The sequence below is a fragment of the Sciurus carolinensis genome, chromosome 9 (genome assembly GCF_902686445.1).
Source record: "Sciurus carolinensis chromosome 9, mSciCar1.2, whole genome shotgun sequence".
NCBI classification, from domain to species: domain Eukaryota; kingdom Metazoa; phylum Chordata; class Mammalia; order Rodentia; family Sciuridae; genus Sciurus; species Sciurus carolinensis.
Window position 1 is genome coordinate 54,749,595 of NC_062221.1, and position 27,779 is coordinate 54,777,373.

Genomic DNA, 27,779 nt, shown 5'->3' on the forward strand with positions numbered 1-27,779 from the left:
AATCCCAGTGACTCGGGAGGCTAAAACAGGAGGATGGTGAGTTCAAAGCCAGCCTCAGCAGCTTAGGAAGGGCCTAAGCAACTCAGTGAGACCCTGTCTCTAAATAAAATATTTAAAAGGGCTGGAGATGTGGCTCAGTGGTTAAGTGCTCCTGGGTTCAATCCCTGGTACCAAAGAAAAGAAAAGCTATACAGTCCTGGGTTGAAATCCCACCTCTGCCTCTTTTTAGCTTGGTGACTTGGGGCAAGCCACCAAGCCTTTCTAGATGTCAGTTTTTCTGTAAAAAAAGGCTATGATAACACCTACCTCTGAAGAAGTGTGAGCTATTGTTTCAGAGTGTTTATTACACTTTGTAAATGTTTGTGGAATGAACTGGGTAAAAGTCCATTTAAGCAAACCAGAAAGGTGCGTATTCTCTTTGATGTCTCCATCTATTCGTCTACCTCATGACTCTCTACCACCCAATCACAAACTACTGCAAACTATATTCTCCATACCTTTTTTGGGGGGTGGGCAGGTACTGTGGATGGAACGCAGGGGTGCTTTACCATTGAGCTACATCCCCAGCCCTTTTTATTTTTATTTTTTGTGATAGGGTCTTGCTAAGTTGCTGAGGCTGTCCTCAGACTTGTGATTCTCCTGCCTCAGCCTCCCTGAATAGCTGGGATTACAGGCACAACTCCTAAATACATCTTAAACCTGCTCTTTTATCCCTCCTCACATCACCACTCTAGTCCAAGCCACTGTCTTCCTCTACTGGCCTCTGTATAGCCTCCCTACTGGCCTCTGAGATTCTGCCTTTGCCTCTGCCCATTCAAACTCCCCAGAGCAGACATGTCATCTGATAAGGTAATCCCTCTGCTTCAAATCCTAGCACTCAGGAAGGTCTTATGTATCCAAAAACAGCTTCTCAGCCCCCACCACCTGGTTTCCAGACTCGTTTCAGTCTTAGCTCTATACCCAAGCTATTCTTAATTTCTTTCTGATTTGTCCAGTTTCTCTTGCCTCTAGGTCATCACACAAAGTGCATTTTCTCTGCCTGGAACAGCATCCCTCCACCTCAACACACATCCTTCACTTACTACTTGTCTTCCATATTTCCACTTAAATGTCATTTCCTCAGGACTGGACATTAGTCTTGTCTCTTACTTGTGCTCCAGGAAACTTCTTCCTTTACAGTAATGCTGGTTAAGCTCTACTGTGACGACTTAATTTCTGCCTCCACCACTTAGCTGGCTCTAGGATAACACAAACCTGTTACACATTGAGGTAGCGCCATCAGTGATCAGTCTTTGACACATTGTGAATGCTCAAAAGTATTTTTGAATGAAAGATTAAATGCACGACTGAATGAATGAATGAACCATCTAGGAGACCCTGGTCACAGGATCTGCCACTGTGCACAACCCCCTCCTGGTGGCTAAGCTGAATCTGGGGTCTAGACTTGCCTGGTAGAAAAGACGGCCATGTGCAGGCCACAGGGGGGCGCCCTCGGCTCATTCTATCTGGTCCGCACCTCTTCGGACTCAAGTTGGTTACTAATGGCCAATGGGCGACAGAGGGCGGGGTTCTTCCTCTGATGGACAGCATCGCTCCGCCCTATCTAATTCATCTTTTCCTTGGCTCCGCCCACGCCAGGCCTCCGAGACCCCCGAGGGTGGGCCTGATGGAGGTGCCGCCAACTGAACTCCAGCTGAGTGCTCCGAGGCCGAACCAGCGGGCCGGGCGGTCTGTGAGTGGGCGGCCGGTCTCTGGGGGAGGGGCTGCGGCGTTGACGGGCAGGCGGGCCGTCCCGCCCCTCTCGCCCAGAGCGGCCGCGCCAGAGCTGGGGACAGCAGAAGTGAGTACGTGAGCGGCGCAGCAAGAGCCCAGCTCGGACCCCGGACGGAGCGCGCACCCGGAGCCCCGGATCTGAGTCGGGCCCCCGGCGGACTGCCGGATTACTGTGCACCTCGAACCACGACCACCTGCACCCTCCAGCCTCCCGGAGTCCTCCTACATCGAGCCACCCAGCGCCCCGGATCCTCCTGGACCGGTCGGTCCGGATTCCCGCGGGACCGACCTGCCCGCATCCCTCAGGATCTCGGGGCTCGGGGCACCGCCTCGGTCCCAGAGCCGCCCGCCTGGATTGCACCCCTCCTTACCCCGGTCTCCTGGGACCGTAAGCCAGCCTACCCACGAACCTGCCAAGCGGACCCTCTCTCGGGTGCACGCAGCCCCGCCGGCACGGCCCGGCCCGGCGCGGCCCGGCTCGGCTCCCGGAGTCGCCCCGGCCATGGCCCGAGCCCGCCCGCCGCCGCAGCCGTCGCCGCCGGGGCTCCTGCCGCTGCTCCCTCTGCTGCTGCTGCCGCCGCTGCTGCTGCTACCCGCCGGCTGCCGCGCTCTGGAAGGTGAGCGGCGTCGGGGGGCGCGCCTGGGGTAAGGTGCCGGGGGTCGCCGGAGCGCTGGACCGATAGGTCGGGCGGTGTGAGTCCACACGGGCTGAGCGCACGTCGGAGGAGGCGTCGCCGCCTGCGCCCGCACGGGGACTGAAGAATGGGTGGGGAGGACGCCCCCGGAGCCGCTTCGGAGGCTGGAGCCGACTCTGTCGACGACTGTCCGCGGGTTGGGGGATTGGGAGCAGCGGAACTCGGGATGAGTGTCCCCTAAAGTGATGGCCTCGCCGTGAGCTTTTGTGGGAGTAGCCCTCACTCGCCACAGAGAAACGGGGCCCAAGCACCTCCCGGCGGTGAGGAAGTGTGGGCGACCCATCAGACGAGGCGGGGGCTGCGGGGCTGTGGCGGGTGGGGGTGAAGCGGGGCTCCCCAGGTGGGGGGGGGGGCGGTGGCACTGGTTAGGAACCCGCTGGAGTTAACTGAGAGTGAGTGCGAGTGCACCCCGCTTTGTCAGGGGATGGCTGCGGGGGTGGAGAGGCGGGGGCCTGTTATTGTTTATGGTTTACCGAGCTCCAACTACGTACGAGGTGCTGTGTGCGCGGGCGTTGCATCCTTCTCCAAGGCTATCCCTCTGCCTTCTAGCAGGACCCTTCGAGAGCTTGCTTTGATTTCCATTGAACCTACGAAGCAGCGGGGCTTGCCCCGGTAGCATCGAAGCTGGGTGCGCTACTCATTAGCGGGTGGGAAAAGGCCGGGCTTCTCCATGGGTTTTGTGAAATCTGCCAAGACTGCCGCTGAGGGGGTAGCTCCAACTTCCAAATAATTGTACTTGGATGAACAGCCCGAGTGTAGTTGGCCGTGGCAGGCGAGCTCACACACATGCCACTTGACACCAGCCTCCCAGGGCCAGAGGCACCAATGCAGATCACAGACAATAGGGATGCACACACATAGACCCTCTTTTCCAAAATAACGCGTAGTTATAAAATGAAGGGGGGAGCCTTCCTTAATGTAGAGGGAGAGACACCCTCAGAAATTTGGAGGAAATTAGAATAGAGGCAATAGTGTTTGGAATTTTTATCTAGTTACTTTCTTAGTTGAGGAACAAAAAACATGAATTCCCTGTAACTTGGTTCTTTTCTGTGTTCACAATAGGTAAACTTAAAGGTTGGAAGGAAGAATCTTTAACAGTTCAGAAGAAGGCATCTGCTTCTGGTGCTTTCGAATTTCTCCAGGGGAAAAATGTTCCTATGATCTCCCACCCCCTTTTATCTCTATCTGAGCCCACTGTGCTGACAGATCGATTCACACGGGTGGACACATGCAAATTCAGACATGCACACTGAGGTCTCGCCCACACTGGCGCACACTCACCCACACGTGTGTGATAGGATCGCAGGCGTGAGAAACCAGTGTGGGGCTTTGTTGTTGATTGCCTTAAGGGTGTGAGCCAGGGAGCCTGCTTGAGTTCCCAGGTCTGTGTCTGTCTTAGTCCAGAAGAGGCGACATTGACATACTTGCACACAGACATGCACTTATGGGACTGCTTGTCACCTGTGTGTGTCAGGCCCTTGTGGGGTGTGGTGGGTGCTAGTGTGGAGTGGGGGTGTGGTTTGGGTCAGGTGAGCATGGGCTACCTGGGAGGGCTCACTCCTTCTTCTCTTCCTCCATCCCTCTTTCCTTACCTTTCCATTTCTCATAATCTCCCAGACTCCTCCTTGCAGGCAGGCCCTAGCCAGAAGCTGGTGTCCAAGCCTCCTAGGCCAAGGAGCTGGTGGACTAAACTAGAGACGTCAGCTGTAACAGCCCAGGAAGAGAGGGTATTAGGATCATTTACTCCCTAACCCCTTCTTCTTCCTTAAGCAGTGAAGTGGGAGTCAGGGTTAGCCCCAGGCTGAGACAGATTAGCGAGGGTGCCCCCAGAAAGTAGCAGTATCTACAGTGTGGCTTTCACCATGGCCTTCACTTTTGAACACCTCAGACCCTGTGGTCTTCAGTTCGTGTTTGGGAATGTAAGAAAAAGTGGTGAAGTGTGTTGACCCCTGCAGCCAGGATCAGACCTTGTACCTACCCACACTTAGGTAGTCCCTCACTGTGAGATGATAATGGTACATCCTCACAGAGTTGTGGGAATTGAATGGTTACTATGTGTAAAGCACTTAGCACATTGTCTTTGTTATTCAAGGATTAGCTGTTGTTATTATTATTGTTGCTATTATTACCCTGGGGAGGTTGGGAAGGGAACCTGCTGGAGGGGGTTGGAGAAATGACAGAGGGAAGGTTGGTCTGGAGGGATGGGGGAGCTTATCTTCCTGCACCTCCAAGAAGGGAAGGGATGGGAAAAGAGCTGGCTCAGTGGGCTCCTGTCTGTACCCCACCCCACTTCTGGGACATGGAGAGTGGAATGGGTAGACTTCTAGGTCCTGGCTCTGTCCAGTGGGCAGGGCTGTGTAGGTCCCTTAGCACTAAAGATCTCTTAAGCTCCCCACCCTCAAACTTTACAGGAGGATCCATTCAGTGTTCCATTTGGCTTTGTCAGGATTTGGTTTGCCCTTGGCCTTTTAGTTCTCTGCAACTTGGATCATTATATTTAGGCCTGGGGTTCCCTGAGCTGCAGATGCTACCCCTTAGTCAGATGTTGTCTGACACCTGATTTCTCTGCCTCCCCTGCACACTTGGGGTTCACTAAGACTCTGCATCCAAGGATATCATCAGTTTTCCATGTAGATGGGGCTGAGGTTTTTGCTTGTCCTCCCTAGTTTAAAGGTCGCCGCTCCCCTAGCCCACTGATTGATTGCCCCTCCCCCACACACAAATTGCCCTGGGGTTTACCTACAGACACAGGGACACAAGGCCACCTTGTTGCTCAGTCTCCTTTTGAGTAATGATCCCTGGTTCCCAAACCAATATCATTCTCCCCTTTGGAACCATGAACCGGTAGGCCAAGAATGGGGCCTGGGTGGAGGAATGGTGTCTGAGCCACAGGGCCCTTACACCTGAGAAGGCATGTTTAGGTCCCAGCTGGGAACATGCCCTTTTGTGAAAAGAGAAACAGTTACCAGATTGTGAGAGGTGGGGCCAGCACCTTCCTCTCCAACCAAGCCTTGCTAGCAGAGTAGTCACTGCAGTGGAACCTGTCCCCAAGGAGAAAAGGCACCGTGCTAGTCTGCCTCTCTCATTCTTGCTGGAGTGACCACTGAGAACGAGAAACTGAAGGGGACAACGGCGCAGCATTTTTGTGATTTGGTTTCTTTTTTTGGTCACCTTTGGTGCCCCCCACCACCCTGTTAAAATTTGTCAGGATCTGGCGCCTCAGAGCTAGGTGGAGGGACAGCAGCAGGTTTTGGGGGAAACAGTTTGCTTGTCACTGCCCTCCCTTTAGCCAGGGCTGCTGCTCCCGTCGCCAGTGTGGCCTCGGTGGCTGTGAGCTGAAGCCGAGGCTGCCGTGGGCAAGGCCTCCGCCACGGGCCTTCCACTAATTAAACAGCACGAAGAGGCTGAATCACCAGGCCTGCATAGTTTGAAAATTGTAGCCCTGCCTGTTGTGCTGAGTCAAACTGGTTTGTCGGGATTGGGCAGTGGGGGGCGGGCAGGTACAGCTGGGCACCTGACGGGGCGGGAGAGGCCCCCTGGCCCAAGGGCTACCCTGGAGCCAGGTTCCCCTGGCCTTCAGCCCCCAGCCCCTGACCAGGCCCACTGTGACCAGCATCCCAGTGAGGACTGAGAGACCTCGTGTGAGGACTAGCCGTCCATCTATTTCTGACCGGCAGGGCCAGCCAACTATGGGGTGGGGGCCTGGATGAGCACTGAGGCATTGGGCTTCCTTCCTTGGGCTGCTTCTTCCCTCTCCTCCCTCTCAGGTTTATTTAATTATAATTCCCCATGATCTGAGGGGAAGAATGAAAGACAAAATGTGTTGTCCTGTGATGCTCGCTTCCCCACTGTCCCAGACATGGGGGCCAAGGGACTGTGGCAGAAGAAGGGGAGGTGGCTCTGGGTGAATTAGACTCCCTCACAACATATATATGCTTCAGGTCGTATAGCGGGGTCCTCCCAAGACCCTTTTCCTCTCGGGCTATCCACCCTGAGTGTCCAGGCTCCTACAAGCATATACACACAGTGACATGGGAGGAGTGGGGGACATGGTAGAAAACCAGGAACCAGAGCCCTCTGCTTGGTGGCTGAGGTGGGAACTCCATGTGGTGGTGGTGGGATAGGGAGGCACTCAGGGGTGGCATGGAGTTTTCTCTTTCTCTTCACTGGTGGGGCTCCTGGGTGCTCCTTCTTGCCTAGACTTTGCCCCTCTACCCTGTCCCCGCACACTCCACTGGCCCAGTCCTGGAACATGACCTTTTCTGCTACCTCAGAATCCCTGGTCTGGAGTTTAGGCTGGAGGCTTCTTGCTTCTGTCCATTTTTTCCTTTGTTTCCTGGGTCTCAGTGGCAGGGTGAGGTGCTCTGAGTGACTTGGGGCCTGGAGGCACAGGGGGGTCTGGCAGCTCCATAAAGCTGTGTGAACCTGGCCCTCACATGGCAGGCTCTCAGTTGTTGCCCTTGCACCAAGGTGGCCTAACAAGGTCCTCAGAAGCAGGCCTGGGTGCCTCCAATGTCCTCCTTATTCCAGGTCCTTGACTTGTATGTGCAAGAGTGTTGCCCAAAGCGTCTCAGGCAAAATCTCTTCATGGTGCTACCCCCTCCTCCAGGGCTCAGGAACCCTTGAGAGTGCCATTGTGCTGGCAGAGAAGTAGCCTACTGCTTGGGCAGAGGCTATACTTGGGGAGGCCGCACCCAGCCACACCCAAAATCATCTTCATGCCCCTGCCCCACCCCCAGCCCCATGACCTGACTGACAGCTCCTGACTGAGCCAGGACAACAGGAAGCAGGGCCAGGGCTTGCTCCTTGCCAGTGCCAGTGGCCAAGGCTGCCCCAGTACCTCTGCACTGCAAGAGTGGCCCATGTGGCAACCCTACCTGAGCAAGAGGTATCACAGAGTTGGGACCTGGATGAGGGGCACTGCCCTCTCCCAACTCTTCCTCCACCCCTCTGCAGACATTCCGGATAAAGGGCATGCTTGCAGTGTATGTGTGTGGCAGGGAGGGTTTGTGTATGGAGATGCACCTCAGGCCTTACACCAACTCGAGCTACTGATACTTGAACCCGTGTCTCCATGTCCCCTTGGGGAGCTGTGGCATGTTCCAGTGCTCCTGACATCTAATTGTAGTTTTCAAGTAACTGTGTAAGAGCATGTCACCAAGTCTTTATGGGAAACTGGCATTTGTGTTTGCACTTTACCCAGGACTGCATACCTCGTGGCTGGTGATCGTGTGTACAACTGGGTGTGTGAGGAAGATGCACTGTTGGGTTGGGTATGTGAGCCCCTAGAAAGGTTGTGAGAACCTGCCTGCCTCAGGCAAGCCAGGTCTCTGTGTGAGAAAGCTTCTCTGTACAACTGTCTAAGGAAGACTAATCTGTTTGTACCATATGCATCTGTGTGACTGAAAAAGACAGACTGTGGAGCTGTGTGTGTGTTTGCGGGTGGCTGTGGCTTTGTGTGTTTTTGTCCACCATATGTGTTGACTTGTCACTTTTTGACCCCAATGGTGAGGAACAAGCCCAGCCACTGCAAACTGTGTGCTGTGTGTGCAACTGTGTGCACAGGTGAGGGCCACACAGCTGCTGCCACGTGGCTGCTCTTCATGGCTCTGTGGAAACCGGAAAGGTTTGCTCCTGAGCATCAAAGCCCCAGTTTTAGAAAGACCCCGGTGCCCACTTCCCTGGTGACTTTTTGGGGTAGTGTGAGCCTTGTGTCTGGACTGGCCTTCCTCTCCCATCTCCCTTTGCAGCCACCTGGTGGGTGCTACAGAAGCTGGGAGAGTTTGAAGGTTACTCACTTATTCCTCATTTGTCCTTTGCCCCTGTGCCTCATAGCCTCTGTCCCAGCACGGTACACACCACACATGCAGCAGAAAAGAGGCCTCTGCCTCCCAATGTCACAGCCAGATGGGTTCTGTGACATCCCCACACCTTCCCCTCACACCCTTTGGAGGCTGTGACACAGGCAGGGTCTGTGAGGTCCTTGCCTTCCCTCCTGATCTTGGTCAGGTTGGAGAGAGCAAGCCCTCCCCTCCCCCCCAAAGTGGGGAAACAGAGAGCAGCCCACCCTCTCCCCACCAGGGTGACCGGAGCCCTTCCTCAGGCACACAGGACTCGAAATCCAAGTCCTCTCCTCATTAATGGGAAAAATGTGCCGAGATTGAGCGATGGCCAAGGCTGCGCGATGGCCAAGGGCCGATCCCCTCCCTCCCTCCCTCCCTCGCTCCCCAGAAATTAAACAGAAATGAAGAGCCTCTCGCCCCCTCCCTCCCGCCGCCTCCCCACGTCCTCCCTCCCCTGCCTCCTCCCAGAGCCAGCGCAGGGCTTGTTTTAAACTGTGGAGGAATCTGGCTGGAGGGGGAGGGGGCTGAATATTTGGGTTTAAACAGTTCCAGATGGGTTTGGCACAGGCTGAGCAGAAGGAAGTGAGGGAGAGGGAGGGAGGCAGCGCGAGGGAGCGGTGGGAGCCCTTGCCTGCTCGGGCGGGCGGGCGGGCGGCAGCGGCGGCGGGCAGACAAGCAGGCGGACTGGCTGGCTGGCTGACTTGGGGGAGGGGGTGCGCTTGGCTCGGCTGCTCCCAGGGACAGGAATACTCCGGGCTGCCGGTTGGGGAAGAGGCCACTTGGCAACCTCCCTCTCTGTCTCTGTCTCCTTGCGCCTCCTTGTCTCTCCATCTCGCTGTCTTTTGTAGTCCGCCGCCGGCCATCCCGCAGACAGCCGGCTCTGCACATCGCTCCAGCTCGGGCTGCCCACCCTGCGTCTCAGCTAGGCCCCTGCTCAGCCTGCCTGCGTCGGAGCCCCTACTTCTGCCCATCACTGCTTCTTTAGAGGGCTCCCCTGCTGAATGTCTGTGTCTGTCTGTCTGTCTGCCAGAGGGGCCTGTCAGGCCACCTACAGGGAGGCTGGGATAGCTCACTGTGCAGCCCAGCCCTCCAGGGACAGGAGGGGGAGCCTCACTCCTTGCAGCGAATAACTGCTGCCCATAGAGAACCCTTGGCCTCACCCAGCGGGCGAGGGCCACAGATGCCGTCCACCACTGGGTCCCCCACCACCCTCAGTGAGACCCTGTGAGGTTTAAGTCTTTCCTTTCGTGGTCCTCAGGTGTCCTGCTGTGGGTGTAGCAGCCTCCATAAGTTCTAGGGGCCCTGCCCCATTCCAGCCCAGAGCTGAGGGGAGAACTACCAGCTGCCCTGTCTCCCAGGCTCCCAGAAAGGAGTTGACACCTCTTTCCTCCCTTTTCAGTTCCTAGGTCTGATCTTGGGGTCACACTGTCTTTCAGAGACTCAAGGGTTTTTGTTTGTTTGTTTGTTTGTTTGGGTTTTTTTTTTTTTATCCTTTTCATTCATTCATTCTTTATTTCTTTTTTTTTTTTTCATTGTTTTGGTGCTGGGGATTGAACCCAGGGACACTTTACCATTGAGCTACATCACAAGTTCAAGACCAGCGTTAGCTACTTAACGAGGCTCTAAACAACTTAGAGTTTTCTAGCCAAGAGCCCAAAGCCAGCTTCCTAGGGGAGCACGTTTATGTCAGAGACATTAATGGGCTCTTTCTATGACTGAGCAAGGGGACACAGACTAAAATCCACAGCTCAGAACACAGGACAGGTGCTACAGCCAAACCCTTGGTCCTGATACGAAGGAGGGCGTCTGACACTGATGCAGAGGTCAAGGAGAGCTTCCTGGAGGAGGTAACAGCTCAGTTGGCATGCATAGTACTCCTCCAGGCTTCTTCTTGTCCCTTCTCCACAGAGGGGCATATTGCAGTCTGAACACAAGAGGTCAGTTATAGAGTCAGCTACATCTAAATCTGAACCACCTTCAGCCCCTTGCACCAAGCCCTAGCAGTTTACTATAAGTGATACATTTGTTTTAAAACAGTCATCTGTTTTCTTTAAAAGGGACACAGCAGAATGCCTTCTGCCAAGGACTGTAGGAGCACTCATGAAGAGCTGGTTTGGGCCTTGGTGGTCCCCACCCACCCTGGAAGAGGGTTCTTGCCCCATCCCCATAGGTGGCTGGATGGAAGCTGGCTCTGGCCTGCCCCTGCCCTCCTCTTCCCCTGTCAGTGTGTGGGGCTGGGCCTTTGTGCTGGGAATGGAGTCAGGGGAGGCCGGGGCCCAGGGTCTGAAGCACACAGCCTTTTGTTCCAGGATAAAGGCCCTGTCGGCCCCTTTGTGTGGAGATTAGCGGAGCCTGTAGGTGTGTGAACGGCCTCTGCTCCTGCCTCATTAACCCGGGCCTGGGGTCAGCTGCAGACAGCCACCCCCAGCCTGCCAGACCTGACATCTTTGGGGCTGTGACATTTCATGGCAGGGTCTCTTCTAGAGTCAGGGAGCTGGGAACTTGGGGGAGTGGTACCGGTGGGGATTGGTGTCCTATGTCACAGCTGTTTCTGGATGACTTCCTCCCCATCCTGAGATCAGGCCCTGACCTTTTTCTTCTATTGTTTCCCCAGAGACCCTCATGGACACAAAATGGGTGACGTCTGAGTTGGCATGGACATCTCATCCAGAAAGTGGGGTAGGACTTCCTCATTTTTCCTGAGTATTTGTTGTCATTAGGCCACCACCCTCCCCCCAGCATCCATGCCCCCTTCCAGGACCTGGAGAGGGGCTGCCTCTGCCCTCACCTGCCCCCTCACCTCCTGTGGCCTCCGCATCCTCCTCATTTGTCACCTTCTGGGCCTGGTGGTCCTCCTCCGTGGGTATTTGTGACTCTCCTCTTCTGCCTGCCTGTGCCTTCCCCCGGACACTGTCTTTGTCACGTTACCCCTCAGCCTGTCTTCAGCCTGTTCCTTATGCCTTCCCCTCCCCCACCTGGCAGTCCTTCTGTTTGTCCATCCTGCTCATTTCCCTCCTTCCTGGGTCCCTGGAAAGAATGATGGTTTAGGGATCAGGAGACCTTGGTTTCTGATCTCTAACTTGTTGTGTGACTCCTGAGCAAGGCAGTTTACTTTTCTGGGCCTCTGTTTCTTCACTGTTAAATTCCTGTAGTCCAGTATGTCTAAAATATCCTAATTAACTTCCCTCAATGGCCTTCATGGCTGGGCTAAGCCCTGGACCCCTGGGGTATGATGGCACTGCAGGAGTCACTAATCACTAGTCACTAGTCACTGGAGTCACTAGTCCACCTGTGACTTGAGTATATCTCTCTGTCCTGTGAGCCTTGACTCCCTTGTCTGTGTAGTGGGGACAACAGATGCCCCTCCCCTCATGAAGTTCTTGCGAAGATTAAATGTGTTGGTGTGGCCAGAGCCAGTATTTCTCGCGTTGAATGCTTCCTCTTTGTCAGGCACTGTTAACAAGCCCATTACATGTCTTAGCTGGTTTAATTCCTCATAGCCTCATTTAATTCCAATCAACCCCATTTACAGATAATGAAACTGAGTCCTAAAGATAATAAATATTATAACTAATATTCATAGAGTACTTACCAAGTTCCCAGCCTTGTTCTAGGTGCTCGATTCAGTTAAAAACATTTATTCCATACACATTTTTATTGTCCCCATGTTGCAGATGGGAAAAATGAGGCACAGGGAGATGAAGAGACTTAGTCACATAGCAAGTTAAAAGATGGGATTTGAACTCATAGTCTGTGCTCAGCCACTTACATGGAAGCATCTTTGTGAAGTCAAGATAGCAGATTTGGGTACATGGGAAGCACTTGGCAGATGTAGGTGCTCACTCTGTCTTTTTCACTTGTGCAGTGGGAGGAGGTAAGTGGCTACGACGAGGCCATGAACCCCATCCGCACATATCAGGTGTGCAATGTGCGAGAGTCGAGCCAGAACAACTGGCTTCGCACGGGATTCATCTGGAGGCGAGATGTGCAGCGGGTCTATGTGGAGCTCAAGTTCACTGTTCGCGACTGCAACAGCATCCCCAACATCCCTGGCTCCTGCAAGGAGACCTTCAACCTCTTCTACTATGAGGCTGACAGCGATGTGGCTTCGGCCTCCTCCCCCTTCTGGATGGAGAACCCCTATGTGAAAGTGGACACCATTGCACCCGATGAGAGCTTTTCACGGCTTGATGCTGGGCGGGTCAACACCAAGGTGCGCAGCTTCGGGCCGCTTTCCAAGGCTGGCTTCTACTTGGCCTTCCAGGACCAGGGTGCCTGCATGTCACTCATCTCTGTGCGCGCCTTCTACAAGAAGTGTGCATCCACCACTGCAGGCTTCGCGCTCTTCCCTGAGACTCTCACTGGGGCTGAGCCCACCTCGCTGGTCATTGCTCCTGGCACCTGCATCGCTAATGCTGTGGAGGTGTCGGTGCCCCTCAAGCTCTACTGCAATGGCGACGGGGAGTGGATGGTGCCTGTGGGCGCCTGCACCTGTGCCACTGGCCATGAGCCAGCTGCCAAGGAGTCCCAGTGCCGCCGTGAGTGGGGGCTGGACGGGGGGGGGGGGGCGGGAGGGGCAGGGAGTGCTTGGCCACAGCCACGCTTCCTAGCCAGGCTTCCTCTTTGACTAGAAGGTCGGGCCTCTGGCATGCGGTGGAGAGAGGAAAGAAAAGAGTGGGTGTCAGGTGCAGAGAATGTGGGGCAAGGAGGGAGACAGGAGAGAGAATGAGAAGACATGCAAAGATGAGACAAGAAAAAATGAGGGCCAGGGCTGTAGCTCAGTGGCAGAGTACTTACCTAGCATGCACGAGGCCTGAGAGGGAAAAAGGGAGAGAGAGAATGAAATTAGAAAGGGAGGCACAGAGAATCCTTGACAAGCAGGCAGAGACTTAGGAGACTGGCAGAGGTGCCTGCTTTGTCCTGACCGCAGTGTGTGATTCACCCTGGAAATTCTAGATGAGCTTCAGTGCTGAGAGGAGAAGGGCTGTGGGCATCTCATGCTTGGCCCTCTTTCCTTAGGGCTCATCTCCTTGAGATGTGGTGCATATGGCACAATATTCAGGGGCTCAGCCCCTCAAATCCTGATTTCTGACTGTCATTTTCCACCTATGTGACCTGGGGCAAGGTACTTCACTCTTTGAACCTTGGTTTCCTTGTGCAAAACCGGGGCATGAAGACTCCTTAGCCCTGAGGATTCCTGGGGTTGCGGTGAGGTGTGAGTGAGAGATCCTGCCCAGCTGCTGGCCTGTGGGAAGCACACACACCATCCCACTGGCCTTTGGGAGCACAGGGATGCCTGGAGGACAGGGATTGTTCCCTCCTTATTTTATGCACCAGGAAGTTAGGAGGCTAACCTAGGCTTCCCAGTTATAAAACTCATTCACGTGGGGCTCTCATTTATCCTCACCACAGCCTCGTAAGGTGGAGTCCCATTATCTCCCTATTTCACCAATAAGGGAATCAAGTCTCAAAGCAGTTCTGTACACAAGGCCTCACAGCCAGGTAATGTGGGTGCTGGTCCTGACAACCCTTCCAGGACTGTGGAATGCAGGACAAGGTGCCCAAGGGCCTTGTCTTCCAGTCCCTCTGCCCGTCCTCTTCCCTAGGGCTTGCAGTCATTGCTTGGAGGCGTGGGAGATGGCTCTTGGCACAGCCCTGGGTGTGAGAGGACTGTGCGTGTGGACCTGGTTGTGAGGCCGGGGTTGGGCTACCCTACCCGGCCCCTCTCCACAACTGTATGGGAACCTGCCTGAGACTTCCTCTTCCAAAGTGGAGAAAGCGGGTGGGGGTGATGAGCCTGACAGCCTGAAGAGGGGTTAACACTCTGCAGGTCCCTGGCAGGAAATGCACGCTTGTTCCCATAGCAACCAGGCTGGCCTGGCCTCTGCCCCCTCCCCCACTGGCTCAAAGAGCTGGGATGGAATATCACCTTTGTGAGGGGAGATTAAGCCCCAGAGGAGGGCACAGCCCTGCTCCTGGCATTATGTCCCCTGCCAGAGGTCATCCTGTGGATAGGTTTGATGGTACACCTCAGTGTGTCCATTTAGCTTGGATTATGCCCATTACATTCACACAATCATTCCTAGTGCCCCCTCACAGAATATTCCAATTTGAATAATAACTCATGACCATCCCAGATATCAGAAATCTCTAGTGCCCATGTCCAGGGGACCAAGTGTAGATGGCAGGAGAAGAGACGGGGAGTAGGGATGTTCAGGCACTGGGCTGTGGGTTCACTTTGGGACAAGTCCCCTTGCGGAGGCCTCTGAACTCCAGGTGACCCCAGCCTTCCTGCCTGCTTTCTTTCCCTCCTTTCCTCACCCCTCCTCAGCCCCCACCCCTCCCCAGGGGCAGAAAGGAGCTGCTCCTCTGCCCCTGGAGGATGGGGCAGAGGTCAGATTGTGCAGCCTGTGCACAGGAGGCCCTACTGCTTGGCTGTGGAAGAGTGGCCTTGAGGGTCCTCAGGAGTGATTTTCCAGAGCTTGGGTTAGGGGAGCATCTCAGCAGAGTACAGGGTGACAGAGTCTGCTAGTGGTCTCTTCCCTATCCACCTCCTCTTCCTCCTCTCTCTCTGCCTTGCCTCGACAAGCCCAGGCTGTCCAGGTGATGGGGCTGACGTCTTCGTCCATGAGGCCCTGAGGAGGGGATGAGGGGGGCAGGGGCGGGGAGGAATCCGCTGATGTGGGGTTTCCATGGGCCAAAGGGCCTTTTGTGGCTGCAGCCGGAACTAGGCAATCCCAGCATCACCCCCACAGCCTAGGAGGTGGAGGGGCCAAGACCTAGGCTGGGCAGGGGCCAGGTTCTCAGGCAGGTGTGGAGGCTTGGTGTCTTCAAGCAAGGGAGATGACCATCTTTCACCCACAGCCTGTCCCCCTGGGAGCTACAAGGCAAAGCAGGGAGAGGGGCCCTGCCTCCCCTGCCCCCCCAACAGCCGCACCACCTCACCGGCCGCCAGCATCTGCACCTGCCACAATAACTTCTACCGCGCTGACTCGGACTCCGCAGACAGTGCCTGTACCAGTGAGTGAACGCATGCCCCGCTGACTCTTTGCAGGCCTTCCATCCAGGGTCCCACCTTGGAGGGCTGAGCAGTCACTGCGAAGAGCCCCATCTTCCAGATGAGAAAACCAAGGCTCAGAGGCTAGATGATGCAAGAAGGCATAGCTAGGAGGTCACCTGGCTCATCCCTGCCACTATTTCACAAGCACCCCCAGCTGCTAGCCAGGCTGGATCCTATGAGTTTATCACTCCTTCCGGTCTTAGGACTGCTGCTCTCTCAGCCCAACTCTAACCAAGGAGGCAGCCCCACACTCGAGGGCAGCCTGTTATACAGCTTTCTCCCTGCTCTGACTTTGAGTGTGCTGATCATTGTGCTGGGTACAGGGGTTGTGGGAGAATAAATGAACTCGTGAAGGAACTCACAACTGGGTGGGAGAAACAGATGTGAAAACAGGTAATGACCATATGTGCAAGAGCTGGGCTAGAAGATGGCCCAGGAGTTGTGTTATGGGAGTGCAGAGGATGGGAAGTAGATGAATCAAGGAAGGCTTCCAGGAGGAGGTGACATTGCATGTGAAGTCTTGAAAGATGAACAGGAATCTGCCTAGGGAAGAATTGTGTAGGAAGAATATTCTAATTATAAGGCAGAGGCAGGACAAGTGTCTAGGGACTCTGGGCTGAAGAGGTGCTCCTGGGTCCCCTGCTTACTACTTTCTCTACGTCCCTCTAGCGGTGCCATCTCCACCCAGGGGTGTGATCTCCAATGTGAACGAGACCTCATTGATCCTTGAGTGGAGTGAGCCCCGGGACCTTGGTGGCCGGGATGACCTCTTGTATAATGTCATCTGCAAAAAGTGCCGTGGGGGTCCTGGGGTCGGGGGACCCTCAACCTGCTCACGCTGTGATGACAACGTGGAGTTTGTGCCTCGGCAGCTGGGCCTGACAGAGCGCCGGGTCCACATCAGCCATCTGCTGGCTCACACACGCTATACCTTTGAGGTGCAGGCGGTCAACGGTGTCTCTGGCAAGAGCCCTCTGCCACCCCGGTTCGCAGCTGTGAATATCACCACCAACCAGGCTGGTGAGGAGGGGACACAGGAGGGGGGCCTGGGTTAACTTCCCTTGAATAGAACTGTGATTGCCCAGGATCTGTCAAGGGGTCCCCAGGGGTCCCAGGGGAACTGGATCCTGAAGAATGTCAGGACCCCAGGAACCCCTGGTGAGCACCTGCTATTCCTTAGCCCCATCGGAAGTGCCTACGCTACGCCTGCACAGCAGCTCAGGGAGCAGCCTGACCCTGTCTTGGGCCCCTCCGGAGCGGCCCAATGGAGTCATCCTGGACTACGAGATGAAGTACTTTGAGAAGGTCAGGGCCTCCACGGGCAGGAGATGAAGTACTTTGAGAAGGTCAGGGCCTCCATGGGCAGGAGGAGGCCTTGGGCCGAGAAGAGTACCCCCAGAGAGTGCAGGGGCCCTTGGGAGCAAAACCTCAAGTACTGAGGGGACCATAGGGTAACCTGGGTGAGGACAGGACCAGTTGGCCTCAGGACCCCCCCCCTGAGGATGCCTTGATTCTTCTGCATTGCAGAGCGAAGGCATCGCCTCCACAGTGACCAGCCAGAAAAACTCGGTGCAGCTAGACGGGCTGCGGCCTGACGCGCGCTACGTGGTCCAGGTCCGTGCCCGCACCGTAGCTGGCTATGGGCAGTACAGCCGCCCGGCTGAGTTTGAGACCACGAGTGAAAGAGGTACATTGCCCCCTGGGCCTGTCCCTGCTTTGGCCTGGCTTTTCCTGCCCTCCACTCACCAGCCCCTCCTCGGTCTCCAGGCTCTGGTGCCCAGCAGCTCCAGGAGCAGCTTCCCCTCATTGTGGGCTCTGCCACCGCCGGACTTGTCTTCGTGGTGGCTGTCGTGGTCATCGCTATTGTGTGTCTCAGGTACTCTCAGACCTGTATTTGCTCCCACAGGTTGACTGGAGCTTCCCTTTAGCCCTCTAGAGCCCTCCTGCCACATAGAACAACCATGGCCTCCCTGTAGACCAGAGCCACAGCCTTCCCGGCTCAGGTTCTCTGCCAGAAAGACCTGCCCCAGTCCATCCCATGTCTTTCTCCTGTCCTATTCCCTCACCTCCAGGGACTGAGCTCTGAGTTCCCTGTGCACACACCCAGAGGGGGCTGTGACTACCAACTGTGGGAGCAGGCACAGGACCCTCTCCTGTGCACTCTGCCCTGTCAGGGAGCCCGAGAGTCCCCTGAACAAAGTCCCTTGGGACTTGTCTCAGGCCTGCCTCTACCCTGTCCCTCCAGGAAGCAGCGACACAGCTCTGATTCTGAATACACTGAGAAGCTACAGCAATACAGTGAGTACCTCCCCCCTACCTCCTGAGCTCTCCTGGCCCGCAGGGGCTTGCTCTTCCCTGCTTATGACTTCATTGCTTATAATTGGGTGCCATTTCCTGATCCCTACCTCATTTCCAGGTACACTGAGTATCCCCCTCACTCCTGCTAGTCCCAGGATTGAGAGATATCTGACCCCAATCCTAAAGGCAGTTTGTTCTATGGGAAAGAGGAGATGTTGTGTGTGCACACATGCGCACAGAGGAAACAATTAGAGAACAATTAAGTGTTAAGTTGGTTGTTCCTGTGGTCAAGGGCAGTTAAGAGTTCAGAGAAGAGGAAGGCTTCCTGGAGGAGGTGGTGGGATGAACAGGGTTGGAAAGGTGGGGAGAACATTCCTAGCTGGAGGAGCCTCTGGAAGGAAGTGGGAGGGTGTGGGGAGACTACTTGGGAGCAGTGAGATGACTGCTTGACAGCTGCTGGAAAGCCAGGCCAGCCCTTGGAGGGTCGTGAAAGGTGGGCAGAGTTTGGGCTTGACTCCACTGCAGGTAATTGGGAAGGCTCTTAAGCTGTGGAGGAAGACAATGGATGTATTGTTTCAGGAATATGCCAAGTAGTTGGTGGGAAAAGTCCAGAGGCAGAGAGCCCAACTGGGAGGCTATTGCAATAGTCTGAGTGTTGAAGGCTAGACAAGGTCAGGGCAGTGGGAACCAGGGGAGGGCTGCATCTGAGAGAGGTTTGGACGTGATGAGAGATGAGGGAGGAGGAGACTAGAAGAATCCTGGGTGTGCTGCTCTTGAGGTCCCTAGGTGTTCGCATGTCTGGATGAGGGCAGGGGTCAGGGCATCAGCTTGGAACAGGGAGTGAGCTCACTAGGGAAGCTGTGATGCATGCTCCCTCGAGGCTGATGTCTGGGCAGGGTCTCTGGACCTGAGGTCGAGGATTCAGCAGTTCCCCTCCCCGTGCCTGACCTGAAGCTCTGTCACTCTCTTACACCCACATCTTCTCCCTCCAGTTGCTCCTGGAATGAAGGTTTATATTGACCCTTTTACCTACGAAGACCCCAATGAGGCTGTGCGGGAGTTTGCCAAGGAGATCGATGTGTCCTGTGTCAAGATTGAGGAGGTGATTGGAGCAGGTGAGTCTTCTGGGGCACAGTGTAGATGAGAGACTGAAGAGGCTGGGTCATTCCACGGTGATTCCAGAAATAGCTTATGAGTTGTGTCTTGCAGGGGAGTTTGGGGAAGTGTGCCGGGGTCGGCTGAAACAGCCTGGCCGTCGGGAGGTGTTTGTGGCCATCAAGACGCTGAAGGTGGGCTACACTGAGAGGCAGCGGCGGGACTTCCTGAGTGAGGCATCAATCATGGGCCAGTTCGACCACCCCAACATAATCCGATTGGAGGGTGTGGTCACCAAAAGTCGACCTGTCATGATCCTCACTGAGTTTATGGAGAACTGTGCACTGGACTCCTTCCTCCGGGTAAGAGCCAGCCCCGGCCTCTTTCCGACCCTAGCCCCAAGAGAACTGGATCAGGCCAATCACTGCCTCCTGCAAGTCAGAGAGACCCTATTCAAAGTCTACAAAAGTTTATTGAGGTGGCCCGGTGTAGGGAAATAAGTAGGCCTTCAGAGCCAGAAGAATCAGAGGTCATATCCTGACTCTGCCCTTTACTGCTTGTGTGACCTGAGACAAGTTACTCAACCTTTCTGAGTCTCAGTTGCCTTGGTTATGAAATGGGAAGGGTAAAAGCTACTGGGTCCTCATGGGGATACATATTAAATATTTAATATTGTATCCAAAGTGCTCGATACATAATAGGCAGGTTAATACTATGTATAGTCAGTACCTTCTGGACATGACTGCAGGTTAGATGAGGTATGATCTCTGTGGATTTGGAGAGGGCAGATGGGCAGGCAGGCAGACCATGGGCCAGGAGGGAACCCACAGGCCCACCTGAGCCTGCTCGTTGTCCCCAGCTCAACGATGGGCAGTTCACGGTCATCCAGCTGGTAGGCATGCTGCGGGGCATTGCTGCTGGCATGAAGTACCTATCTGAGATGAACTACGTGCACCGAGACCTGGCTGCCCGCAACATCCTTGTGAACAGCAACCTGGTCTGCAAAGTCTCAGACTTCGGCCTCTCCCGCTTCCTGGAAGATGACCCCTCCGATCCCACCTACACCAGCTCCCTGGTACAGGAAGCAGCTGGGAGGGAATCGGGGGGTGGTGTCAATCAGGCAAGGGCTCAGGGCTGGGGGGCAGCCTCGAGTCATAGGGTGAAGGGCATGTGCCCCCCTCACCAGGGCGGGAAGATCCCCATTCGCTGGACTGCCCCCGAGGCAATAGCCTATCGGAAGTTCACCTCTGCTAGTGATGTCTGGAGCTACGGAATTGTCATGTGGGAGGTCATGAGCTATGGAGAACGACCCTACTGGGACATGAGCAACCAGGATGTGAGTGGGGGACAAGCCAGAGTGGTCGGGTAGGTGGGAGCTGACTGGGGAGTGGAGTGGTGGCTCACTCCCAGTTTCCTTGCCCTTGGCCCAGGTCATCAATGCCGTGGAGCAGGATTATCGGCTGCCACCACCCATGGACTGCCCCACAGCACTGCACCAGCTTATGCTGGACTGCTGGGTGCGGGACCGAAACCTCAGGCCCAAATTCTCCCAGATCGTCAACACCCTGGACAAACTCATTCGCAATGCTGCCAGCCTCAAGGTTATCGCCAGTGCCCAGTCTGGGTCAGTACCTTTACTTCCATCAAGCCAAGTGCATTATCCTTGCATCCCCTGTCCTCAGGACTCACCGGTCACTCTCTTCTCTCACAGCATGTCACAGCCCCTTCTGGACCGCACAGTTCCAGATTACACAACCTTCACAACAGTGGGTGACTGGCTGGATGCCATCAAGATGGGGCGCTACAAGGAGAGCTTCGTCAGTGCGGGGTTTGCATCCTTTGACCTGGTGGCCCAGATGACTGCAGAGTAAGTGCAGCTCTGATTTGGAGGGAAGGGCAGAGGGCTCTGGGTTGGGCCCAGGGTGGCAGGCAAGAGGAAAGGGACTAACCCTGCCCTTACTCCATCTGCAGAGATCTGCTCCGGATTGGGGTCACCCTAGCTGGCCACCAAAAGAAGATCCTCAGCAGTATTCAGGACATGCGGCTGCAGATGAACCAGACGCTGCCTGTGCAGGTCTGACACCCAGCTCCTACTGGGGGTGCTTCCCCCTAAGGACTGCGCAGGGACTCCAACCAGCCGGCTGGACTTTTGGACTTTTGGATGCCTGGCCTTAGGCTGTGGCCCAGAAGATGGAAGTTTGGGGAAGGCCCAAGCTAGGACTTCTCCAGGCCTGTGCTCCCTCCCCAGGAAGTGTGCCCCAAACCTCTTCATATTGAAGATGGATTAGGAGAGGGGGTGATGACCCCTCCTCAGATGCCTCGGGGCCCAGGCCTTCCTGCTCTCCAGTGGGTGATCCCCACAACCTCAGACTTGGCTGTTCTTCAGGCCGGAGGTCCTGGCAGGGTCAGGTGGGAGGGTAAGCCTGGATTCCACAGGGCCCAGCCCTGGCAGGGTCTGGCCCCCCAGGTAGGCAGAGAGTAGTCCCTCCCTCAGGAACTGGAGGAAGGGACTCCAGGAATGGGGAAATGTGACACCCCATCCTAAAGCCAGCTGGCACCTCCAGTTTGCACAGGGACTTGTTCTGGGGGCTGAGGGCCCTGCCCCCACCCCCGCCCTTGGTGCTGTCATAAAAGGGCAGGCAGGGGCAGGCTGAGGATCAGCCCCTTGCTCCCCAGAGACTGACTCTCAGAGCCAGAGATAGGATGTGTGTGAGTATGTGTGTGTATGTGTGTGTGTGTGTGTGTGTGTGTGCACGCACTGGCCTGCACAGAGAACATGGGTGAGTGTGCAAAAGCTTGGTCCTGTGCCCTGCAGTGGGGCCAACGGGGTCAACTGCGGAATAAAGGCAATAAGATGATTCTCTTGCCCCTTCTCATTCCTTCTCCCAAAGCAGGAGTCCTTGATTCCCTCCAGTTCGAAATCCCTGGCTTCTAATCCTGTCACCATCCCTTCCCCCTCTCCACCCCAGTCTTTGAGAGACCAGACCCAGGCCTTTCCAGGCCCAATTTCTTTTGCCTCACTGTTTTGATCATCTTGCTGACTTCTCAGAAGTGGTTCAGACGCCTGAAGGGCAAACTACTCCAGAGCTGCACCCTCTAAGGCTGAGGCCTTCCTAGGGTGGGGCAGACACCTAAGTCTGGATGGTGTTTTACAGATTCCTCTCACACCCATTGTGGCTGAAGGAGTGGCCAGGAGGGGTGTGTGTTGATCAATTCCCAGGGTCAATGGCCAAGAACAAAGGGGAGAGAGCCACTGACATTCACAGGTGGAAACCGGGAAGCCTGGCTACTCTTCATGGAGCACTGATTATGCCCAGGCACAGGGCTAAATGCCCCAATTATACCCGGATCTTATTTAATCTCACAACGATCCAGCCTGGGAAGGAAGTATTTTTGTCTCGTTTTTTACAGAAGAGGAAAAGGAGAGGTTAAGTAACTTGTCAGAAGTCCTGAGCCAGTAAGTGTGGCGGGGGCTGGGATTCCCACCGAGGATGCTTGCTCACTTGAAAGGTTCAGGGATAAATAACAGAAACCAGGAAGAGGGTTAGGAAAACAGTCTCTGGAAGCCAAAAGGAGAAAGCCTGGGGGCGGCCACCGGCCCCTTGGACCAACTAACAAAAGAAGGGGAGCGCAGCGCAGCTGCAGTCATCTCAGTGACAGGAGGAGCCCTTGGGCAGTAAGCCTCGGTGGGCATGGAACAGGTTTCGAGGTACCTGCATATCCTAAATCAGAGGGTCGCTGGGCAGTACCTGGTGGGCACAGAGGTATGGACACATGCTGCGCCACGGAGGCCGGAGGTCCTCGTGTGGCGGCCCCGCCCATCTCCCCAGTCGCTTCCAGACAGGGCTTCCTGGGGAGATTCTTATTAGGGCTGGGGAGCCGGAGACCTGGAAACACACGGTGGCTTTTTGGGGTATAGGAGACCAGGCCAGTGAGGCCGCGTGGCGTTGGGAGGTTGCGGGTTTAGGCCGGCGCTCGGAGACGAGTTCGCTGGCGACCGGTGGCGCGGGCTCGCGCGCCGCCCCCGCCCCTCCGCCACCCCGCCGCGCGCTCGCGCTGGGGCTGCTCCCGCGGCGCCCGCCGGCTCCTTAGCATTCCCCCCACGGAACCCAGCGCCGCGAGGCAGTGGCCGGCCGGGGGAGGGGCGCCCTGCAAGGCCACGGCGCTCGGCGTCCCCCGGGCTCCGGGGAGGGGGATGGGCAGGATCCCCTCGGCGGAGGCCTCCTCCTTCTCCCAGTTGGGGACAGAGTCGGGGGCACGCGGGGCTGGAGGTCGCCCTTGGGCCGAGGCGCCGGAGTTGTCAACAGCGCGAGGTGTTGCGGGCTGCCGGGGGAGGGGACGAGGAGCTGAGTGGAGTCTGGCACACCCCGCGGTGCATTTCCAGCTAAGGGCTCAGATAAAGGGGAGGGGGCGCTCCCAGCTCCTGCTCTTGTCCACTTCCTACTCCTGAGACTCAGAGATAAGTGAGGGATCTGTGGCCCATTCTCCTAGGGTGACCCCTTACCGTCCTATCTCATCACTCTGACCATACAGCGAGAATCTGGGTGCAGAGCGCGGAAACGCTGGGGCGGGGGTCTCTATCCGCAGAAGTGTGACATCGCCCCCTACTGGGTCCGCAGGGAGGGCGGGATCGTGGTCTCAGCTCCATCGGAGGAGAGGGCCCAAGAGGGCGAGGCCTGGTTCGTGTGCTCCTCGAATATCTCGAGGGACTTATTGAGTCCGGAACCGCGGGGTGCATAGGTGTTCTGCGGCTTGTGCCTGTGCGCACGCCATGTATTTTCCTCGTGTGTGCAGTCGTCTGACCTGCATGCGCACCCCTCCCCTGCCACTTACCCACTACATCAGCAGCCAGGGGCACATACACTTGATCAACGATCATCCCATAAGCTCCAGACCTTTTCTCTTACTCAGGTTCATTGTCCTCAGTCACTCGACCACTCGCTCTGTCCCAACTCCCAACTCATGACTAAGAATGGATGGGAGAAGGGCAAAGAAGGAAGGAGAAAACCATCTCCTTCCTGAAAGCCGTCCCCTTGGTGTATTCCCACTTGAGTGCCTAACTGAACTAACCCTATGTCTCCTCCCAGAGGGCTGGGTTGAGTTCAGACCCCTGAGCAAAGTTTCATGGAAGGGTGGCGTCATAGAGCAGAGGAAGAAAGAGAGCACCCCAGAAGGTTCTGGCTTTCCTGCCAGCATATGAGGAGTGAAAGGGCACGGGGGTTTTTGTCTGTCTAGTCTTGGTTAATTACATGCTCTGGAGGAAGAAAATTAAATCTCCCAAGTTAGTGCTTAAAAAGGGAAGCCGGTGGGTGAGAGGAGGGTGTTAAGACTGGGGGAGGAGCAGCTCCCCCTCTGTTCCCTCATTCCACCTGAGATCCAAGCCCGGGTGGCCAGACCCTGGATTAGAACCAGCGAGATCTGGGGCAGCTGGGGTAATGCTGTAGGAAGGATTGCAGATTTAGAGCATAGACAGACCTGGGTTCAAAGCCCAGCTCTATTCTTTCTAATCTATGACCTTGCAGGTTGACCCCTCTGTCTCAGTGCCTTCATCTATAAAAAGGAATAGTAATCATTTCTATCTTATGTCACTGTTACCAGTGTTAAATCAGTTAATACATGTAAAGCATATGCCCAGATGGTAGTCAGTACTTAAAAACGTTAGCTATTTTTTTTATTAGCATGAACTTTAAACAAAATATAGAAACAGATAGGAAAATGCTGAAGTGCTTGGCATGTATTAAGGACCAAATAAACCAAGGCACTCAGAGGAATCTACCAACCCCATTCAGGCCTCTGAAAGGGAGAGGTCAGGGGCTCCCTCTGAAAGGGAAGAGGGTGAGGAAACTAAAAGAGCAAAGAAATAGATCCCACCTATGGGGATGCTGGACATTTTGATGCAGGCTTAGCCCAGGTTCTGGCCCAGTTCCTAGGATAGGGTTGCTGGGGCCTGGGTGGTTTGAAGGCAATGAGAGTTTTGACACCATTAAGGGCAAGTTGCTGAAGGAATATTTACTCATTCATTCTTCAGACATTTACCAGACATCTACTATGTGCCCGAGACTGTCCTGGGCACTAGGAATACTGTGATGAACAAGATGAGCTGATGCTTACAAGAGCTTCGAGTCTAACAGAGGACGGGAATGTGATTCAAATAATCATACAATGAACTAAATATAATTATAAGTCAAAGTGAATGATACAGAAGAAAAGTTGAGTATTGTGGGACATGAACCAGTTTTGAACAGGGCTGGGGGCTCTGTAACCAGTTATCTGATGCCCAGCAGAGGGAGCTGGGGCTCCCATTACCATCAAGGCCCCTTTTGGTCTCGGACCCTGAGCAAATCTTCCTTCACTCCCTCACTCATTCATTTATTCAACACATCTTCACTGGGCCCTTCTGAAAACCAGCTCCAGTGTAAGGAGTGGAGGACATGGGGATGAGCCGTCTACAGTCTCATACCCACAGCTCAGATGGGACATGGATATAAAAACTAATAAAGGTGCTGTAAGGCAGGGACCTAGGTTGGGAATACTGTCAATTGAAGCTGCCTGAGAAGGTGACTCTTGGATTAAGCCTTGGAGTTTATGTTACAGTTAGCAAGAGAGGAGCAAGACTAATATGCACAGGAAAGCAGGGAAGGCTAGGTGCCCACATACCATAAGGATGAGGAAGGAATCTGACCCTTCCCCGTAATTCATCCCCAGCATTTCTTACATCCCTGAGCACCAGTCTTGGGCATCTAGTTCCAGCAGTTCTTCAATTCCAGAGAGTTCCTTGGACAACCTCTGTGTTGTTACTTTTATAGCACCAGCTCTACTTCATCCCTGCTGCATGGCACGTTTATCCATAAGGGTTTCTGAGTACATGATGCTTTGAATTCCCCTTCCTGCAGAAGCACTCAGAGGTTCAATGGCTTGCTAAGGTCAAAGAGGCAGGCTCTGGCAAAGCTCAAATCCAAATTCAGCCTTCCCTAGTCACAATTCTTTAATCTTCCCGCTATATCAGGATAACCTGGAATGGGGGTCAGGGGAACCCAGAAATGCTACACCTGAATGGCACACCCAGACCCTTCCTTCCTGGGCCACTTCAGAGGGATGCCCACCTGCAGGAGTGGGCTCTACACACGTTCAAGGGCTGCCTCAGCTTTCCTCTTTCAGAAAGGGCAGAGAGAGAGAGAGAGAGAGAGAGAGAGAAAAGAAAAGAAAAGAAAAGAGAAGAGAAGAGAAGAGGAGGGAAGAGGGAGGGGAGCTGAGAAGGCAGGTGCTAAAGGCACTTGTCAGGAGCGTAGCTCAGGAACAGCACAGAATTCGAGCTTGGGAGTGGGCGCCTAGGGCAGACAGGCTCTCACCCTCCTCTTCCCCTCCTGCCCTTCTCTGTTTCTCATTAATTATTCCCATCTCATGAAGCAGGAATGAAAACAGACTCAGGATCTGGCTGGAAGCATGCTGTGACATCAGTTCAGAGGTGCCTGCCCTACCCTTGACTGCCAGGGGCTGGGGAAGACCCCCTTCCCTACTTTGTCCTGGCCTGACAGAAAAAGAGAGGCAGGAGACAGCTCTCCTTGTACCCTTCTCCATTTTGGGGGGCACTGAATTTGGGGGCATACAATAGAGGTGGCACTTGACCAAAGGAACCAGGAAAGGGCAAGTCAGCAGGAATGTGGGGGTACTGGAGCTGGCTTTCCCCACACACCACCACCTCCCACACACCCTGCCACTCCTTCCCCAACAGCCACCCCAGCACACTCCTGGCCTCTGCTCTCCAAACTTCCCCTCCATTTACCTTTTTTGGGGGAGGGTACTGGGGGTAAACCCAGGGGTGCTTCACCACTGAGCTATATCCCCAGCCCTTTTTATTTCATTTTTAAAAATTTTGAAAATGTCTTGCTAAGTTGCTGAGGGTCTCAGCAACTAAATTGCTGAATCTGACCTTGAACTTGAGATCTTCCTGCCTCAGCCTCCTGAGTTGCTTGGATTACAGGTGTGCACCACCATGCCTGGACCCTCCACTTATTTTGAAGCCACCTCTACTATTGAAGTTTTCCCATGATTACCTCCTTATCTTTTCTGAACCTGAGGTCACAGAAGGACTTTTTCAGGGATTTGGTACCTGGACAGCCAGGTTCTTCTTGGCTCTTGGCTCTTGGCTTTCATACCCAGATGTTGACCTCTTACATCCAGTGACCTTCTCAATTCCCAGTTGGCCTCCTGACAGCACACTGGGCTACACTTGGATCCTGGCCATCACTTAGTCATCTCTTCCAGGATTGCAAGTTTGATAACCCAGGCTCCTATTAGTTCCTCCTTTGGTCCTGTTTCAAGAATCTGTGGTCCCCCAAAACAAAACCCTTCTTCTTCCCACCTGGGGACCTTCTGGGGTGCACTTTTCTACCTGCCTAACCCTGGATTGAGCAAACATTCCCACCACAATCTCTCTGAGCAATTCTTTCCTTGTTTTGCTGATTTCCAGTAACATTCCCCCACAGCAGCTGCTGCAGATCTTTCTGTACTACCTAAGCCCTGATTACACCTTCTTCCATTCTCAGCAGAGATTTTCACCTTCTACTTTATTAAAATAATGCATCCTCTCAACAAACTCTCACTGAGGTCTCTTCGCCAGGCACAGAACCTCAGGCAGTGGAGTTAAGTCAACCACCTTCAAGGAGCCCAGTAGGGGAAAAGGACAAATGATAGGGTGGTGTAGAATATTCCAGGTGTCACTGATGGATTTTGAGGAGCGTGGCATCCTGAGAACAGTGTTTTGGGAGTGGAATCTCTACACTGGCAGATGTAGAGATGGGGCAGGAAGGCAGAGGAAGAGGCCAGAGCCTTGGTGAAGGGTAATAAGGTCCTGGTGGGAGGTGGGGTGAGGAGGAGGTGCTTCAGGGGTGACACGTGTGACACTTGCAAAGGTAAGTTGCAACTCCTGCTGAGTGACAGGAGTGTAGGAAGAGAGAGATCATAGATGTCTAAGACTGTGCGGTTTGGGGGACTGGCATTTGGGTGTATTTTGAC

The 27,779-nt window shown here is 54.8% G+C and overlaps 1 protein-coding gene across 1 annotated transcript; it reads left to right on the forward strand.

Moving 5' to 3' along the window:
• The first annotated feature begins 1,794 nt into the window (after window positions 1-1,794).
• Ephb3 (EPH receptor B3) lies at window positions 1,795-21,182 on the forward strand. The gene is made up of 16 exons (XM_047564940.1): window positions 1,795-2,390; window positions 10,926-10,990; window positions 12,177-12,849; window positions 15,176-15,331; window positions 16,041-16,391; window positions 16,552-16,676; window positions 16,899-17,058; window positions 17,139-17,247; window positions 17,617-17,669; window positions 18,662-18,784; window positions 18,879-19,126; window positions 19,624-19,839; window positions 19,951-20,100; window positions 20,195-20,388; window positions 20,476-20,631; window positions 20,736-21,182. Exons 1-16 carry the CDS (start codon window positions 2,276-2,278, stop codon window positions 20,842-20,844), a joined length of 3,003 nt encoding a protein of 1,000 aa, XP_047420896.1. The 5' UTR covers window positions 1,795-2,275; the 3' UTR covers window positions 20,845-21,182.
• The last annotated feature ends 6,597 nt before the right edge of the window (window positions 21,183-27,779 follow it).